This window comes from Notamacropus eugenii, chromosome 3, assembly GCF_028372415.1.
Source record: "Notamacropus eugenii isolate mMacEug1 chromosome 3, mMacEug1.pri_v2, whole genome shotgun sequence".
Taxonomy (NCBI): Eukaryota; Metazoa; Chordata; class Mammalia; order Diprotodontia; family Macropodidae; genus Notamacropus; species Notamacropus eugenii.
Genome location: NC_092874.1, coordinates 38,846,007 through 38,866,374, shown reverse-complemented (window position 1 = coordinate 38,866,374; position 20,368 = coordinate 38,846,007). Strand labels below are relative to the sequence as shown.

At 41.5% G+C, this 20,368-nt stretch overlaps 1 protein-coding gene across 1 annotated transcript in view; it reads right to left on the bottom strand.

Moving 5' to 3' along the window:
• LOC140532617 (collagen alpha-4(VI) chain-like) overlaps nt 1-20,368 on the bottom strand; it is a 109,904-nt gene that overhangs the window by 12,276 nt on the left and 77,260 nt on the right. The window contains exons 27-34 of the mRNA XM_072651297.1: nt 20,231-20,281; nt 19,240-19,275; nt 19,083-19,145; nt 17,863-17,925; nt 17,484-17,519; nt 14,543-14,579; nt 12,659-12,670; nt 12,074-12,567 (exon numbers count right to left, since the gene is read on the bottom strand). Of these exons, the coding sequence (XP_072507398.1) occupies nt 12,074-12,567; nt 12,659-12,670; nt 14,543-14,579; nt 17,484-17,519; nt 17,863-17,925; nt 19,083-19,145; nt 19,240-19,275; nt 20,231-20,281 (792 nt within the window). The remainder of the gene's footprint in view (nt 1-12,073; nt 12,568-12,658; nt 12,671-14,542; nt 14,580-17,483; nt 17,520-17,862; nt 17,926-19,082; nt 19,146-19,239; nt 19,276-20,230; nt 20,282-20,368) is intronic.

The following is a 20,368-nucleotide window of genomic DNA, read 5'->3' as shown; positions in this document are numbered from 1 at the left end:
GGGAAACTGCAGGTGGTACAGCATCATCTTAAAATGGGTCACCACCAGTCATCAAGGAGCGGATGCTTCTTTTCCATGGGCTGAGTGCAGAACAATATCCATGATGCTGGTAAATACCTTAGCAACCTGAGGTCTTGCTATTTTATTTATCCTTTGCTTGCTGTTCACACCTAGTGATTCACTGAACGAAGTTATCTCAGTCAATCAACAAGCATTATGTTGAAAGTTCCTTAAGGACAAGAATTGTTTTTTGCCTTCTTTGTATCATCAACTTAGCGCAGTGCCTGGTACATAGTAGACAGTTAATAAATGCTTTCTGACTGACACATTTATTAAGCACCTACTTAATATTATTAAGCCAGGCACTGGTGATACAAATGTAAAAAATGAAAAAAATCCATCCTCACAAGGAGCTTATGGGGAAAGTACTAATGGGGAAAAAACAGTAACAAATACATATCAAAGTATGTTCAGAATAAACATAAAGCAAAGAAATGTGAATAAAAATAAAGGGAAGGAGGGTACTGTGATTTAGAGGGATCAGGACGAACTTCGTGAACAAAATGGTGTTTAAGCTGCATCTTCACAAAAGAGAGAGATTCTATGAAGCAGGATAGAGGAGGGAATGTTCCAGGCATGGGGGAGGTGGAGTACAAAGGCATGATGACAAGATGAAATGGGACAAAGGGAAGGACACTTTGGCTGGATCACAGAGTACATGAAAAGAAGGAACATACAATAAAGGGCAAAATGGGTTGGATCCAGGACATGAAGGGCATGAAAAGCTAAACAGAAGAGCTTACATTGTATCCTAGAGGCACTAGGAGGCCACTGAAGTTTATTGGGTAGTTGGTAAGTCAACAAACATTGGTTAAGCTATAACTATAAACCAGGCACTGTGCTAAACTATGAGAAGGGTTGAAAACACTGTCTCTGACCTCAAGGATTCACATTTTGATCAGGGTGACAACTTGCAAATAACCATTTATAGGACATAAAAAATATATACATGGAATTCAGGGTGGTCTCAAAAGGAAGGCACTAGTGGTAGAATACTGAAGTGAGGAGGAGGACCAGCAAAAGCCTCTGGGAGAAAGTGGATTTGGGCTAAGTCTTGAAGGAGGCCAGCTTAGCCAGGACTTGGAGGTGATAGAGAGCATTCCAGGCATTAGCAACAGCCAGGGCAAAGCACAATCAGGAGATGGAGTAGTATGTGCAAGACCAGTATCATCGGATAGCAGAGTAGGTAGAGGGGCATAAAGTATAAGGAGACTAGAAAGGTAGCAAGGGATAAGGTCATGAAGGTACTTAAATTCTAAATAGAGCATTTTATAGTTGTTCTAGGAGGTAATAGAGAGCTACTAGAATTTATTGAGGAAGGGAGAGATATGCTCAGACTTGTATCACTTTGGCAATGGAGCAAAGGATTGATTGGAATGAAGAGACGCTTGAGGCAGGAAGACCAACCAAAAGGCTATTGCAGTTGCCAAGCCTGGGTCCATGAGGGCTGGTGCCTGTGTGAGTGGAGAGAGGGGGGTGTAGAAAAGAAATGTTGTGAAGGCAAAAATAACAAGACGTGGCAAATTTGGGGGTGAATACAAGTATGTGGCCAAGGATAGCACAGATATTATGAGCTTAGGTGACTGGGAAGATGGTGATGTTCTTGATAGTAACAGGAAAATTGGAAAAAGTTTGAAGGAAAAGATAAAGATAATGAGTTCTATTTTGTACATGTTGAGTTTGAGATGCCTACAGAACCTCCATTTTGAAATAACCAAAAGGTAGCTGGTGATAGCAGGGACTGTAGTTTAGGAAAGAGACTAGGACTAGCTATATAGCATAGGAGAGTGGCATAGTCAAATCTGTACTTAAGGAAAATCACTTTGACTTGAGGTAGAAGGACCATTTAGGAGTCTGTTGTGGTAGTCTAGCCAAGAGGTAATGAAGGCCTGAACTAATATGGTGTCTGTGTATGTAAAGAAAAGGGGTTGGATGAGAAAGATGTTGGAGAGGGAGAAATGGTAAGATGCAGCAACTGATTTTTTGTGGGGTGGTTATTGTTCAGCTGTGTGTGACTCTGTGACTTCATTTGTGGTTTTCTTGGCAAAGACACTGGAATGCTTTGCCATTTCCTTCTCCAGTTCATTTTACAGAAGAGGAAACTGAGGCAAAAAAAGGTTGTGACTTGCCCAGGATCATGCAGCTAGTCAGTGTCTGAGGCCAGATGTGAACTCATGAAGATGAGTCTTCCTGACTTCAGGTCCAGCCCTCTCTCCACTGTGCCACCTAGCTCCCCGTTTGTGGGATAAATGACCATACCTTTATTGGCAGCAAGCTATATAGGAACCAGCAGGGCCTGGTCTGGGTCATCATCAACTGTTTTGAGCAGAAATGACAGCCTTGTGACTATGAAGTTCCTTATGGCTGCAGAGGACTATCTGAAGCAATAATATATTGAACTTTATAGTCTATTTGTGCAGTATAGTCTATAGACAGAGCCTTCTGAGCTCCTATTGGTCCAATCAGCCACAGTCAGACATACTGTATACTGACCCCAACATAGTGGTGCCTTGGTCCTTTTCAAGTATGAAGGACAATAGACAATTATGTTGAGCTGAAGGAAAGGCTGTTTTTTCCTGGACTTGGGAAATACACAAATTCAGGGCCATATGTGTTCTAGGAGGGCTTAAATTTGGTGAAGACAGTCAGAGAGATGCTGAGGGACACCATCTCAATTAAATAAATAGCAGAAGGAAATTGGCTTATGGTCCAAGTTCCCAAAGCTTATCAAATGTAAGTCTTCTGTTCATGGCTAGGACTATCAATAAGGAGTTTTAAAAAGCAATCCCACTTCGTGAGTGTGTGTGTGTGTGTGTGTGTGTGTGTGTGAAGTGTGCCTGAAAATAGCTTTTTCATTCCAGGGGCTTAAATACAATACAAGCTATCATTCTTTCCTAAAACAATCTTGCTCACTAAAGCCTTGGAATCAGGAACAGAGGTAGACAGACAATATAGACAGACAGACAGACAGACAGATGAAATAGATAGGATGAATAGCAAGATGATAGATAATGAAGGCATAGATGAATGAATGAAATGAAATGAAAAGAAGAGGCTGGAACAGATGGTGTCTGGGGTCCCTCCCAGGTTTCTCTCTACAACCCTATGAGAACACCCAGAGGAAAGGCAGCACTGGGACTTTACAAAGAGCCCAGAAGAAAGCTACCTGTACTTAAGGAAAACTTACTAGGACCTTGTGAAGAAGAGAAAAGAACCACTAGCACCAGAAGCTGTGATGGCCTTTTCCACATATGCTTTCTAAGTTTGAGCACACTTTCCCCTGAATTCTGCATATACTTGCAGGAGACTGCCAGATTTGGGAGGGATATTCTACATTTATTGTTCTTATTATGCTACCTAAATCAATACCCACTTCTAAAAGCTAATTAGGTCTACCTGTCTAATTGATATCAATTGGTAATCAACTGAGGAAGCTCACCAATGGGGGTTCATCAACAATAATACTGGAACATGGCCCCCAGCTCCTCAGGGTTACCCCTAGAAACCTAAAGGACGCAATAACCAGATACCCTCTGCTGACCTAACCTGACAGGACCAGTAAGAATCTAGGTTGGTGAGAACTATAACTGATTTAATTGTCATTTTCCTAGAAGTAGGCAGGGGTAGCTTCCCAGGATTCCATATGTGCTTCAGGTTGTATCAGCACAACCCGGAAGAAACCCTTTCCAGGGTAATGGGGGGCTCCACTCAGGGCAGTTACAGACGTTCGGTTGAAACCCTCTGTGAAATTAGTTCAAAGAAGGAGAAAGATCACAAGTCAGGTCATGTGCCTAACATTAAATATCCCACTCTGCTCGGCACTCCTGTCAAACTGGGATTTGGAAAGAGCAAACCCCAGAACAATTCATCACACGTTCTCAAAAGAGAATCAGAGAGCTGACAGCTTGACTAGAAACCGCATCCAAGCACAGGAAGCACCCAGCTACTTCAAGTGGGGAAAAATGTCCATTTCAGTGAGTAGCCTTGGCAAAGTCATAGGAGCATGTTAGGACAGTCTTAGGCTGGTTTTGAAAATAGCTTAATGGAATGAGATATAACCTGAGTCTTTGGAGAAGGAAAGTTTGGATTATTCCTGATATCTTCCAATTATTTTCCTAATCAGTACCATACAACACTAGGAAGCTCATTAGTTATTTGACTCTTCTTATCGTGAGCTACAACTAATAGGAATGTCCAATACATACTTTTCTTGTAATGAGGATGATATGGCAAGCATCTTATCCTCTTTCCCAGTAAGAGTATTGGAAAATGGTTTAGCCAACAGGACATCTATGGTTATAATGTTTGGTGTTCTTCAGTCATTTTCAGTACTATGCAACTCTTGGTGACCCCATTTGAGGTTTTCTTGACAGAGATATTGAAGTGGTTTGCCCTTTCTTTCTCCATGGTTATAATGTATAATGAGATAAAATAAAGATCCAACTCAAGCTCCAAAATAAGTAATGTTAACAATGCAAATGATGCGAGTGTATCTCAAAGTGTGTAATACGAGTAGTCCTAAAAGTTGAATATAATTTAATTATGAGTTCTTTACATTCACGTAGCACTTTATCGTTTCTTCAAAGCACTTTCACAGGCACAAAAATAGTAATAATATTCCCTACTATTACAGAATTACTATAATAATTATGAACATATTATTATACCAGTCATATCTATTATCATATAGCTTATCAATAACAATTAATAAGTGTGGATACTAATAAGAAGGAGAATAAAGAGGAAGAAAAGGAAGAGGAGAAAAGGGAGAAGAAGAAGAAACTAGCCGATGTTTATGTAGCCCTTTAATTTTTACAAAGTGCTTTATAACAATTATCTTTTTCCTTCCTCATAATAATTCCTTCAAGTAAACCAAAACAAAAATCTGAGGCCTACAGTTACTTAAGTAACTTTTCCAAGGTCACACATCCACTAAAGAAGACAGGAAAAGTCAAAATTCCAGCTCCTTGGATAGTACTGTCTGTTATATTTTTAAATAAATTGAAAGAAATTCATACTTAAGGAAACTATGGAGGAATTGTTTTTGCAAAATGATTCATGCTTTTAAAATGCAGAGAATCATTTAATATCACTGCTCAGCAAAAGTCTAGCTTTCATTAAGTTTTTTCTTTTATTTTTGTAAGAGGTAGCATAAGAAGACCATTGGATTGTAGTAGTTTCAAGGTCACTCCAAGATTTTACCTTTCATGACTCTCAAGGAGACAAAGAGACCTGGGTTTCCAAGCCTGGCTCTCCCTGCCATGAACTAATTGTGTGAAATTGGACCTCAGCCTCCTCATCTATGAGATGATCATCAAAGTCCTTTCCAACTCTAAAATTTTATGATTCTAAGAACTCAGATTTGTCTTTAATTATATTTTCCCCCAATTACATTGTGATTTATTTTTAAAAGACACACTTCAAAACTTCCATGGATCTCATGATCATCTGTTTTGAGTTACAAGTTCCCAAATTTTGATATTTAACAGTAATTTTAATAATTTAATTGTTAATAGAGGCCTTAAATAAAATCTACCATTTGTTCCTGCCAAGCATCAGAACATGAAGTTCCTGGAATTCTTCATTCTCTGCAACTGGTGTTCACACCAGCCTCCAGGAGATGTCACCAGGGGATGTGAATGCCATCCTGAGTTGCTCTGATTAGCCCTTCCGTATTGGCTTTGAGCTATGCAAAAAGTCATAAACACCTAAAAAGTACTGGCATCCATTCCTTGGGCATCTAGTTTGAAATCATTTTAATTTGCTTCATGTTTATTCCTTGATGTGGCCATCTTGTCACCCCTTTCTCTCCAAGAGAGATTTGGCTCCTTTTCCTTTCTTGCTGTCTTGTGGAGTGTGGACTATTTTTCAGTAACTTGAAGAAAGAGGGAACTGAGAGCCAAAATAATTGTTTTGACAGGGGATCGGAGAACATAACTAGTGGGATCCTTCAGCTAGTATGAGTTGGCTTCTTTGGGCATTATAGGTCATTGAGTTCAACCCTTCTTTTTATAGATGAGGAAGCAGAGGCTTACCCAGGGTCACACAGCAAGTGTCTGAGACAGCCTTTGAACACAGGTGTTTCTGATGCTAAGGTCAACACCCTATCCACTATGCCAACCAGAAGGATGAGGGTACTTGTATATTTACAGCTCCAATGTCTCATCAGCAGAGAGAGAAAAATACAGTTGGTATGGGCTCATACAACCTGATTATGATGTCTAAAGGACCTAATGCAGTCCACACCAACACATTTGGATATTTCCTCACTCTTGCACCCAATATCACAGAATGTCATATCAGAAGGGACCTCTAATCCAGAGCTGTCAAACTTGTGGCCTGGTAAAACTTCGCTGGCCACCCAGGAAATATTTAACAAAAAAAAAATAAAAACACAATACAACATAGATAATATGAGTCTGTGGTTCTCTAAGTCAACATGCAATCCATAAGGATCCATTTCTATCTGAGTTTGACACTACTGGTCTGGACCAACATGTCCCTGAACAAGAATATTTTCTATTCTACTATACCACCAAGTGGTCATCTAGCTTCATGGAAGGAGACAGGTCTTTCCAAAGTAACTTCATTCCACTTTTGGAAAGGTCTAATTGTTAGGAAGTTTCTTCTTTACATTGAGTCAAAATCTGTCTTTATTCCATTTCTAACTAGTTGTGCCTCTTGAGCCAAATAATCCTCTGAACATTCTCAAGTCTGTCTAGTTGTGTGAGAGAGCTACATATGGGAGACAGATGTATGAAGGATGATGCGGATGTCTTCTCTGTTGAGTGTCTAGTCTAGGTGCAGCGTCTGTCCAGTGCTGGGTACTACCCTGCACGTGATAGGTCCTTAATAAATATCTGTTTATTGAACGATTAATAGGGATTGGGATGGCCATGTAGTGAGATCAGGAAAGAACAGATACCCAAGGAAGAAGGAGATCCTAGGCATGCTGGGTTGGTCCTTGTATTTATAGAAAGATCATGGACAAGAATAATGGAAGAGGTATAGATTTGGATGGGTCACACTCTACACTACTGGAGGGACTATCCACAGGGATGAGATTGGAAATATATTCAAATATTAAAATATACTAATATCAAGTAGCTACTGATTAGCTCGGCCATGGATAATTGTACACTTGAACTGGTACTCCTCGTTGCCCATAAAATCACTTGTGAATCTCTGTGCTTCAAATGGTTCATGAATTTTCAGATAAGGTGACCTGAATATTTTCTGCTGCTTCTACTAACTACCTGTGCAACCTTTAGCAAGTAAACTGAGCTGAACTCCAAATTTTAAAGAAAGAGAGAGAACCTTTCTTATACTGCTCAGCACAGGTGCTTGTCTATTCTGCCTACACATAAAGCTGCCTTCTTTATGATAATCTCTTGATTACCATAATCTCTAATTAGCATAATAATATCATTCATGTTTTGGGCTTTTTTCATGCATTAACTTCTGTCTCTCCAGAAAAGTATATTTAACACTCCTTCATTTCATTGCTACAACTTTTATAAAATGAATAGTTCATAGAAATGGAAACCCAGAGTTTGAGTTGTCATCAGGCATTTATTAAGCACCTTTTATATACCAGGCACTGTGCTGAGATTTTAAAACTGACCCATGAAAATACTTTGCTTTCTGAATTCGACAGCCTTTCATCTAATCAAAATTTGTACCACAGTGCTTTATATTACTTTATATGAAAATGCGGTTGCATTTTATAGGAAAAGTGAACCATACAAACTTGGAAGAACGCATATTACATTTGCTCTTGAACCATCTGTCCATTGTTTTCTTATAAAATAACTTGAGCCTGGACACAGTTTTTTCTCTTTGGATTCAGAACACAAAGCAAGTTGAATAGTTTTAACAGGGAAAATTTGCCTTAAGATGCTAAATTTGGAGTGAAAGGCGTACTTGAGAGCTACACAGTGTGTGGAAGTGGGGGGAGGATAAGTGGCTGAAAATCTCAACATGCATTTCAAATGCAGCTTCTGAGACAGTCGATAAGCATTTATTAAGCTTCTACAATGTGGCAGGAACCCCGTTAAGCCCTGATGCGTTCATGAAACAGCATGATGTAACAAAAAGAACCTGGGTGTGAGTCCTGACTTCATCTATTTCTAGCTTCGTGACCTTGGTTAAGCTACTTCTGCACCTTAGTTTTCTCATCTGTAAAATGGACTTGACCACCTCTGGGGCCCTAGCCAACTCTAACATCTTGTCATTGGGACCTATCTTTAGGAGAGAGACCAGCTTGTTTAGGTCATGTTTTTCTGTTGAAAAGTCATCAATGTTCTTTTTGCCAAAAGATACATATGGTTATGGTTTTAAATAAAATCAACACAGTAATAATCATGGAGAAGAAAGAGGAAAAATCGCTTCACCAGTCAGTAAACACTTCTAGGCAAAGCAAATCAGAAGAGAAATCATTTTGTTCTTTCTCATTCCTGACCAGGACCAGGTCAGACAGAAATAGGCAGTTACAAAAACAGAAAAATCAGCGAGGACTTCATGACTGATCCTACATGACTCTCCAAATGCATTGAAACTATAGTCACGTTCGTGTCTGTCTTCTTCCCCAAGCCACTGCCCAGATATCTATCAGAGGCATTCGTGTACTTTTAGTCAGCAAGAACCATTCATATCTTATTAACCCATGAAGTTTTAAAATACGTTCACTCTTTATGACAATGATGATGATGGCAATGAAGATGATGATATAACAACAATTCACGTTTACTGGAGTCAAAGGATCTGGGTTGGAATCCTGCATCCATTTTAGATTACCTCTGAGACTGAGCAAGTCACCCTTCCTCTTTGGCTTTGGTTTCCTCATCTGTAAAACTGAGGGTTTGGCCTAGATGAGCTCTACAATCCTTTAGAACACTAAATCCTTAAAGTGTCCAATCAGTAGGATGGTAAGCGCCTGAAAGGCAGGCATTATTGCTTTGCTTATAATGACAAACCCCCACTATTTTAGGAAAGTCCCAGGAAGCTTCACTTAGTTCACTATTTTACAGCCACACCCTCACCTGCTGACTTGCTGCTCAAGGCCTATCCTTTCGTCACCACTCATCCATAGCAATGGTTTAGAAACCAGTCCATGTCTGGTTTAGAAACCATGACCAAATCAGTGCTACCATGGCTCCTGGTCAGGGCCTCGATTCACTACCAGACCTCTCTTCTTCAATAATAACATTCTTACTTTAGAACAACTGGTACTGAATTTTCCTGAATGGGGGGGAAACTCCCTTGCTGGACTCCTATTTCAGGAGGGCCCAATCATGTTCCTCAACTCTCTGGACTTGTATATAACCACCTTACCTCCAGGGGGTGCCTCCCTTCCTCTCTCTCTCCCTCCCTCCCTCTCTCTCTCTCTCTCTCTCTCTCTCTCTCTCTCTCTCTCTCTCTCCTCCCCCCCCCACCTCCCCTCTCTCTCTCCCATTTAGTAATAAGACTAGAATTCATTACTGAGAGTTTCTGATATTTTAAAGTCTTACTTACATGCAATTTACATTTTTAAATGCTTTGCCATATAAAGATAAAATAATTTTAATTGTAACCTACGTTTTTGTTTTTGCTATAGAGAATATGAGAGAAAAGGGAAGCCTGCGCATAACTGATTAGGCCAAAATCAGCAGCCTGGGAGATCACTGCCTTGCCTTGGTAATCAACAGATTGCCTGGGAGCTCAGAGAATTTTATGAATCCTAGTTTTTTGTAGTTTAGTTTTTTGTAAGCTTTGCAGAGGAAGGAAGCTATTTGGAACTGGGACCTTTAAAGTAGACTAAAATCCTCATTAGCTCTAAGCATACAGGTCCTTTACCCCAGGGACGGTGGCCTTTTTCTTCACTTTCTGAAGAAAGAGAGGGGCCGCCAAGAGGAGCAGAGTTCAAGAAAAGACCTTGGCCAAGCCAGCCTCGGTGACCCCTGCTAAGTGATACCGGTCAAACCAACAGCCACCTGATTCAGTAGAACCCTGTCCTAGGCAGTGCGGTGATGAGGAATCTCGCAGGAGAACCCAGATTTATTCTGGACATAAACCTCCTAGGGCCAGGTACCTCTTCCCCCTTAGATCTTTAAAAATATCAACCAGAGCACATGTGAACAAAAGGGAAGTGCAGGGCTGCACTGGGTAAGATATTTAGAGGGACACAAACAGTTTGTTGGTCAAGCTAAAAACAGAAGTATAGAATTAGCTAACCATAGTCAAGTTGGAAAGAACAAAGAGGCTCCACATTATAACCATTAATGACATTACTATTGGAGGAAAGGACATACACTCTTCCTACTAAATCCCTGGGCTGGGTTCAAAAGAAGTGAGAAAGGAGTTTGGCTCAGGGTACCATACTGGGTTTATCAAGAAACAAGAAGCAAGAGAAACCGTTCAAACTGTCAGAATCTCTTCCAAGCAAAAGCCAGGAATTGAAAAAAGGAGGCTTATGAAAAATGAGAAACATTTCAGACTTCTGACTCAGGCTAGAAAGTCGGACAACCCACAAGGAGGGCAGCACTTTGGGGTACAAAGTCCTTCCCCTGAGCTTTGCCCATAGGTTAATCTCTGGGTATCCTACTTCTTTCTTCTCAGGGTCCTGCCAATAAGAGATTAGCCCATGAAGTTTGCCCCGAAAAAGATAAGCTTTGCCAACCCCCAAGATACGTCCTTAAACCACCTCCCTAGTGCATCATCTGGTTTTCCTTTGTATCCTGGGTCATGATCTATCCGTCTGCACAAGGACCTTCAGGTCCCATCTGCTGAAACAATGAAAGCTCTCCCTCAAAAAAAACCCAACACCAACACCAACACCAACCCCAACAAAAATTCAAGTTTTGAGAAACTAAAAAAAAAAAAAGCTAAGTTATAGGATTCCTTGATCAGATCAACAGACTCTGCTACTCAGAACGCTACCAGAGAGCCCCAAACTCCCCCATCCCCAGCTGCTTTAAGGGTGTGCCAAAACCCAGGGCATTTTTTCCAGGACTTCCAGTCTACATATCAATTGTCTGTTGATTCTTCTAATAGTTATGAATCAGGTCAACTTACACGTAAGCCACTCAACCATCATGAGGAACACATATGGAGAGAGGCAATGGTGAATTCATGAACAAAACATTTGGAAGGGAAAGTTTCCTCCTTTTTAACAGAACATGTTGCTCCAGAATGTTGCCCTTTGTGTGAACCAGTTATGTCACTCAAAACCAGAGTTAGGAACACAGGATCCTAAATCTGAGGCAAGAAGGACCTCAGAGGCCATCAGTCTCAATCCCTGCATGTTTCAGCTGAAGGAACAGAGGCCCAGAGATGTTAAGTAGATTGCTTCAAGTCACAAAGGTAGTCAGGGTCGAGGCGGGATTTGAAACCCAATTCTCTCTCTAGAGTCATGCTACCCCTTTGTAGGCATTTCTGCACTGTTGAGTCCTTCCCTAAAACAGGTCTCAAATTAACATGATGCCAGACACCCTGTAGATGCTAACTAAACACTTCCTGAAGAGCTGATAGGTACTAGCCAAAAATTCCCCTCATCTTTTGAAATGATGAAATAGCATCCCACTAAACTGTCACACTTCCCAGTGACCCTGGGAAGTAAGAGTAAGGCCCGAAGTGATGGCCCAAAGGTTCTTTCCCTCCTGCAAGCTTGAGTATCAATCTCTAGTCCTCGAAGTCTTCCTTCATCCCAGCAACATGAACAATCACCCCAAGAGGCCCCAAGTCCTCACTCTTTTCCCCCAATATCTGGTCCTGCTGGTCCCAGAGAAGCATCCAGCCAAAACCTACCAGATTTTTGTGGTTTAAGAGAAGGCCCAGTCTCAGCAGGCCCAACCTGCTTCCATTTTCTTCCTTGATTGCCCTCCATATTACAAAAACATCCCCTCAATAAAGCTGACTTGCTTTAATGCCTTGTTGCATGTCTCTAGTTTCCTTGTACTGAACCTTGCTAAGTCTGTATCAGGGCCCTTTTCTACCCACCAATCTATTCCTAGGGGTATACCAAGCAACAACTTACCGACAAGACATGTTGTAGGAGGGGGTCATCACTGAAGGCAATAATAGTAGGGATGATGTCCAGGGCCCTAAACTCCAGCATGGCTGTGCTGATAGAAGCAACATCAGAGGACGGGCCTGCCACAAAGAATATGGCGACCTTCTTCATGAGGATGCCATTACGAGTACGTTTGAAGACATTTCTTGCCACAAATCTCAGGGCAGTGCCAAGGTCCCGCTGGCCCAAAGACTTCTCCAATGCTATGTTCCTGATGGCTTGGAGGAGTAGATTCTTGTTCTGAAAGTCTGAGAAGCGAACCAAGTAATGTGTTTTGGTGCTATATGAAACAATGGCCACCCGGGCATCTATTGGACAGTTGTTTTGGCTGATGCTCATCATTTTTAGCAGTGACAGCAAAATGTTCCTCATCCTCTCAAATTCTGACTCTGTAACATCTTCAGACATGTCCAGAGCAAAGACCACCTCAGTTGGGAACACTGGACATTTGGCTTTATCTTGAAAACAAAGAGTAATAAATAACTAGGACTTCAGTGACAGCTCTGAAAATTCCATGTTTGTAAAGCAAGAAAAAATAAAGTTACTTACGTGATGAACAAGCTACAAAGGAAAGGAAGAAAAAGAAGAAAAAATTGTGTAATTGATATTTAGACAAAAAGCATCTCTTTTACTTTCCATTCTTTCAGCAGGAAAACAAAGAAACATTTCTCCACAGGATTCTTTGTGGTCATAAAATCTAACTTCTTACAGAGTTAGACAGGGACCATACAAGGCAGATGGCCCTAGGAAATCAGGCACTCCTTCTAGAGCTTCTTTAAACAACGGTACGATAGAAATTGATAAGGCAGGGAAGAAGGTCAAAGGCATCTAAATTAGATCTGAGTTTTTGTCAGGGGGAAAAGCTGACTACCTCTGGTCCTGGGAAAAATAGATGTTTGACAAGATAAAAATATCCTGGAGTATAACCTCCTTCCCACTCCAATCCATCCTCTGCAATGGTTGTGGAATGGGAAGTCCTCCATTCAATATGCTTCAGTGGCTCCCCATTGTCTCCAACCTATCTTTCAAGATTGATTTTCCATTAATCTCCTTCTCAGAGTCTATGTTCCTGCCAAATGAGCCTACTTGTTGAGCCCTACATATGACATACTATCTCCCACTTCCAAACCTTTGCCAAGCTTTCCCCCATGTTTGGTCCTCTACATCTCTTGCTCCCTTCAAGGCTCAGCACCAGTATCTCAGCTACTTCAGGCCTTTCCTGATCTTCTTCGCTGTTACTGTGCTCCTTCTACCAAATTATTCTGTATTTACTTTGTATTGACGTATCTGGTGTGTTGTCTTCCACCAGTAGAATGGAAACTCCTTGAGAGCAGGGAGTAATTTTGTCTTTGTATTCAAAATGTCCAGGACAGTGTCATATAGGATGTAAGCATTTGATAAATTCTTAGTGAACGAATGGATAATTAGTAACAAAAGTGGACATTTATCATTGGACCAATGTAGTCTAGGAATAAGACTGATGCTACAATAAGGTTAAAAATGAATGAATTTTCAATTTATAGAAAGATATACAGATATCTATATAGTGTATATATATTATATATGCATGTGTATGTGTACGTGTATGTATGTGTATGTCTGTGTGTACATATGTGTGTATACATGTGTGTACATACATATATATATATATCCATCCATCCTTCCGGTATTCATTTCACGGAGGAACAAATTTTGATTTCCCTTATTAAAGTGTTTACAAAGCTCTGTGGTAAATAAGAGGCAAAATGCCTTAGTGAATAAAGTGCTAAGTTCAGAGACGGTAAGATGTTAGTTCAAATCCCATTTCCTCCATTTATTAGCTCTCTGACCATACAAAGTGTTTTCACCTCAGTTTCCTCATCAGAACCACTCAACAGGGATACTAATCCCTTCAGTGGCTACCTCACAGGATTGTTACAAGACTTAAAAGATACAAAGGACACTGCAAACTTTAAGGCACAATATAAATTTCAGCCACTTTAGGAAATCCAAGAGGACAGTCTGCCAAGCCATGGTCATCCCCAAGAACAAAATGAGAAGCTTGCCCATGAGTGTTTCATCTACCAGGCTTCAAGCCCAGTGCTAGGTTTGTACTCCATTCTGACGCAGTGTGCAAAGACCTACTATTGAAACAGCATTGTAACTCTTAAGAGAGGAAATAAAGTCACAGCTTTGTTCTCATTCTATGGCTCTTTCATCTAGAGTCATATCTTCCAGAGTTTTAGTTAAATCAGATGGTGAGAGACCACTTGGGTATATAGCCATCAACCAATCAACAAGTATTTATGAAGTCCCTACTATATGCCAGGCACTGTGCTGGGTACTGGGGATACAGGAACCATTACTGAAGCTGTCACAGGACTATGGGCCCCTGCAGTTAAGCAGGGGATGTGCAGGTTGACCCAGAGACCAGGGAGAAGTTGGGCTACTCACGGCAGTTTTTCCGAGTGAAGTCAACAATGTCACAAGGCTGTTTAAGAGGAAGAAACAAAAGAAAGTTACCAAAGCAGAAAATATCAGTGACTTAGAAGTGTTTAATGGAGTTTAGAAATATTTCATAAGGGTATCAATGTCCACAGTCAGTTTTTCTCTTGTGGAAAATTGCAAGGTTGTGAAGGGCTAGGAATAGGGATGTAATGTGCAGTTTCATTGGGATAAAGAATTCCCAGGTGAGGAAACTCCTTCTCCTAATGTAGGGCAACACTATCTCTGCAACTTATAACTGAAGACAGCAGTGTCAAACTCAAATAGAAATGACCCTACAGCCCACATATTGACTTGGAAAACCACAAACTAACATTATCTATGTCATAGCACATGTTAATTTCTTTTGTTAACTATTTCCCAATTGAATTTAAATCTGGTCTGGGCTATTACTCAGGAGAATGTTGCCTGGGCCTGCTGGCAGTGTGATTGACACATCTGATCTAAGAGAACTGCCTAGAAGCAAACTCCTTGCTGATGATGGCCTTGTCAAAACTGCTGCACCCTCACCCATCTCCCACCCCTCCCCTTTCTTGGCAGCATAACTCCACTTCTGACAAGGTCCTATTGTCCTGTCCCTTCTTTATCATGAGGGCACAGAAATGCAACAAGGAGGGACTTTAAAGATTACCTAAGGTATCCCCTTCATTTTACAGGTGAGGAAACTGAGGCTAGGGTAGGAAATGGAAATTCTGGAGTTCAAACCCTAGGCCTCTGACTATCTTTGATACTTATTCAGAATCATGATCAAGGTGTTTTTTTAAAAAAAAACCTTTAGATCACAGATTTAGAGATAGAAGAGACCTTCAAGGAAAGCTAATTCAACTCCTTCATTTTCCATGAAACTATTTAAAGACTTGCCCCAGGTCACACAGGTGGCCAATGGCAAAGCCAGAACTGGAACCCAAGCTTTTTTCCTTTCCACTCTATCATGCTGCCTCTTCAAGCCCCACTTCTCTCATCCATAAAATGGACATAATAATGCTTACAGTTTTGCTTTCTACTCTTGTTCAGTCATTTCAGTCATGTTTGCCACTTCGTGACCCCACTTGGGGTTTTCTTAGCAGAGATACTGGAGTGGTTTGACACTTCCATCTCCAGCTCATTTTACAGATGAGAAAACTGAGACATCAGGATGAAGTGACTTGCCCAGGGTCACACAGCTAGTAAGTATCTGAGGTCAGATTTGAACTCAGGTCTTCCTGACTCCAGGCCTGGCACTCTACCCACTGTGCCACCTAATACCTACAGTGAGTGAGACCTAATGGAGTCAAGAAGACCTGGGACCAAGGAGGACCTCTGCTATGACCTGGCTGTGTGACCTGACACAGGGTACTAAACCTCTCTGGGCTCCCAGGCAATTCTCTAAGACTGCTCTTTCAGAGCAGTGCTAATGTGAATTATTGAGGGGGATTTCCTCAGTAAGAATCCCTTATGCCAAGGATATCACAGACCTGGACCAAATGACACTCACAGATCACCTGCTAGACTCTGTGAGAAAAGGTCCAGGCTCCAGGACTCTCCCATGAGAAAGGCAGTTTTGAGTCTTGATGGAATATTGCTCATGCTACCTCAGGGCAGCGAGGGAGCAGAAAAAATGTAGAGGGTGTTATGGCAGGGGTCCCGCTAGCAGGCTGGGACCAGATCGGGGGAGAAAGTTCCCCTTCTCAGGCCACTGGGAGAAGGAAGAAAGACAAGGTAGACGGCTCGGTGTCTACATGATGTGGTTGGACTCTGGTAAAAGCCAATGGGCTATGGGGACCACAGAGCCTCATGACTGACACTCACCTCTGAGCTTGCTCCTCTAAGTCCAGTTCTTTGCCAAGCTAGTTTTATTCCTCGCCGTCACCTATGGCTGCCCCTTGCAGCATGGGCAGCTCGGGTAATTTGAGCCCCCAGGAGGCTTTCCTTTGGGCATCAGGCTGGGAGCCTGATCCCTGGTCCACTGTTAAAGAATCTCTGACTTGGGGCATGTACGATAAGTCATTTATCTGGGATTGTGCTTAGTGTCAACTTCCCAAAGCAGAACTTTAGAAGGGAGTTTGGGACAAGTCCTTGACTCCCTAAGGCTAACAGGCTGATTTTCATTATTACTGACCTACTGGCAACCCGTGGGGCAGTTGGGGAGGAGGAATATGAGGGGCCATAGTTAGGAATCCAGCTTCACCTTCCATTCTGTCCTAATGTTGTTATACAGTGCCACCTAGTGTTATACTCACACATAAATACATGTAACTATTATAACTAGATAAAATGACAGGAGGGGAGAAGGGGGGGAATTACATAACTTAAAAAAAAAAAAAGGATCTTCTATGACACTTTTATCTAAATAGCCAGTTTCCACCACCACCTCTCTCCCCACTCCCCAGGAGGTTTCCAATATGGGCCCAAAGTTGGGCAGAGGGTCTGCCATTTCTAACTTTGCCCAGAGAATGTTGGAGAGGCTCATCACTAGGTGATGGGGGGCAGGGAGGGAGAGCTAGGGGGCCAGGATTTTTTTTCAGTCATAATGACCCTTGAAACTGACTACTATGCCCCCACTGGGCTATGATATGCCTCTGTGGAGAGCTGACCACAGCAGTCAAGAGTCCTTGAAGAGCTGAAGTCTCTACATAAACAACAAACCTCACCCCAATAACACCCACTGATTTACACTTAGCTGTTTAGGAACTAAGTTATCAAAGACATCAAGGAACCTGTAGTCTTCTTCATACTAGGATAAGTCATAGGGAGGGAAACTAAGGAATCTTTCTGAGAGATGTAATGTGTAATGAGCAAATGATCTGTATGAGTAATAATCTATAATGAGTAAAAGCAAACAACTTTCACTGGGCAACCAACCAGACACTCAGTAGATGGAACGAAATTCAGAGCTGACATCTTCACTCACCAGCAGGTCTGTCAAACCCTTCGATCCCTTGGTGCCCTGAAACAAAGAGAAGCCAAGGTTAAGAAGGCTGAATTCCACATATTGTATGCTCTGTCCCCTCCTCTGTCCTCTCCGGTCACCTTGTCTCTCTTTGGTGTATGCCAGGATATGTACCTACAGTCTCACGAGAGAATGAGTTCTTTGAAGGCAGGGTCAGGATTAGAGTAGTGCTCAGCTCTGAAACTAACTCAATATCTCTGAAGCCCAAAAAGCCAATGTTTGGAAGCGGCAATGGGGAGCAAGGTGTATGTATGACCACTCTTTGAAATTTCTTATCAGATAATAGACTTCCTACATTCAATATCTATGACACCAAAGGAGATTCTAAATGAAATGTTACCATTGGTCCAGGTGGCCCTGGATCTCCTGGTGATCCGTGTGGCCCAGGCAAGCCAGAATTTCCCTAAAGAGAATCAGAGCAAAGTCAAATGCTGTCTCTTTGGTACCACCTTTATCATCTTTTCAGAAACCATCTCCCCTCCCCCCAGCCCCCAGCACTGAAAGCCCCACCACATCTTTGCAAACCTAGGTTAATAAGTTTTTAAAAAGTCCAAGGATTTTTAGAGAAAAGGAATTCTGTGAATCAACCCCTAGTGGTGTGTGGAGAATGAATGTGGAGCAAGGTTTGTCTTTCAATGAAACATCCAGGCTTCCTTGAAAGAGATCTAAAATGATGGCTCAGGACCCAATGAGGCCTTTATGTGTGGAATGCACTCACAAAGAACAGTGATGACCATCGAGGAAGGATTTCCTCCTGGCTAAGGGAATCTATTTTCAGAGCCTGAGAACAAAGCCCAAGGTGATGCTCTATTCAGGAGTCCGAGTCAGATGCCCTGGCCAGAGCACACCCTGAACACTGTGTTTAATTCTGGAGCCACATTTTAGAGGAACATTAAGAAGCTAGAGCATGGCTAGAGAAAGTCATCTAAGATGATGATAAGACTCAAAGCCAGGCCACATAAAAATTGGTTAAAGGACTTGGAGAAGATGTGATATCTGTCTTCAAGTGTCTGAAAGGCTTCCATGAGGATTAAATTTGTTCTACCTGGCCCCAGAGGGCAAAAAGAGAGGAAGAGGGTAGGGAGGCAAACACTACAGAGAGAAACAGTTTGGTTCATATATGGAAAAACTTCCTAATAGAGCTATCCCAAAATGGAATGGACTGTCTAGGAGGTCAGCCTGAGATATACCTGATCAGAAAACAACTTAGCAAAAAGAAAATGCAGAGAGAATTTTAGGGCAAGATGGTCTGTTCTGAGGCTTCCTCTTTTACCCTTTCTGATAAGATCCTAAAAAGCATCTAATGTAAGAAAAAGTGCCCAAGTTAATTTTTAACTAATTTTAGCCTGCCCAGGGGAAAGTTGTATTTTTGTGTTATTGTACATTTGTATGCTCAGAGGAGAACAAGGTTGAGGGATAGGAGAAGAGAAATGTTAGAGGATTCCTTGAGAACCTTACAACTCCAAGGACCCAGGGGGCCTCCTAAAGAATCCTGTGTATGGTCTCTGTATATTGCATGGCAGACAGCCAAGAGTACACACCAAGTCCTCTGAGGCTTACCCTTCTCCCTGGAAATCCTTTCACTCCTTGGTTTCCTGGTTGGCCTTTATCACCATCTTCCCCCTTTAGAGATTTAATGCCAGATTCTTGAGAATGAGGAAGTCAAAGGGCTAACCAAGAACAAATGTGCAGCCTACTCACAAGCCAGCTGACTTACTTGTACACCAGGGTATCCAGGGAAGCCAGGCTCACCCTAGTGTCAAAGACAACAGGAAATTTGACTTAATGTCTTTTGAATTAAGCCTTTGTTATGAAACTCTTCGAAGGAAAAAGGTGAATCATTTCTTAATTCTGAGTGAACAGACAGGATACCATTGCCAGAAAAAACAACTACAGAGAGCTTTCATCTTCCAACCCTCATAAGGGACCATATTTCATTTATACAATTCAAGTGATTTTTACAAAATTTCCCTTCTTCAGCCTAATGTCTGTCCAGTTTTCTTCATCAGGAATTTTTTTTTCAGATGCCTCAGACCTGATCCAATAGTGAACAAGGATAAGTCAAATACCATCTTTGAAAGCATAAGAGAGAGCTACAGCCCTTTACTAGGAGCATTGTGTGATGTCTAAAAAGTCCATATGAGTCTATTGTCCAATGACCACAGGGTCTGTAAAATGAATGGGGTTGGAGAATGTGGTCTTTAAGCTCCTTTCCAGCTCTCAAGCTATGAACCTAGGGAGTCTCCATAAATAGCTCGCTACCCAGAAAGCCTCACTAAAACTAGCTCTCCATTGGAGGACAAGCCAGACTTCCAAGATGGTGGAAAGAAGGAGTCAAGAGGCTCATGTTCTAGTTCAAGTTTTTATTATTGGATAGATATATGACCTTGAGCAAGTCTCTTCAGTTTTCTAGGCTTCACTTGCCTCATCTGTAAAGTGAATGAGTTAGACCAGAAGAATGATCCCTCAGACCACACATTCAGTTCTGTCTGTATAAGAACTCTAAGTGAAATCAACCACGTGTACCCTTTGTCTTTTCTGTTACAAACTTTTTGAAACTAAACTTTAAGAGAAAATAATATTTGTTTTGGTCCATTAGTTTGTTATCTATAGGATACGGTCATCAGCCAAGATGCTAAATTGGAACACTCTTGCCTTCAAGGAAGAGCCAGCCTCTGATTCAGAGTAAATGAATAATCTGAACTTACCTTAGCTCCTTTTCTTCCTGGATGGCCATACTGATCATTGCCATCTACGCCCTAAGAAGATGAAAGCATAAAAGGAAGGGCTTAGTTAATAAGGTCACTCTGACATCTGAATCACCTGGCAAGAAATCTTAGTGATTC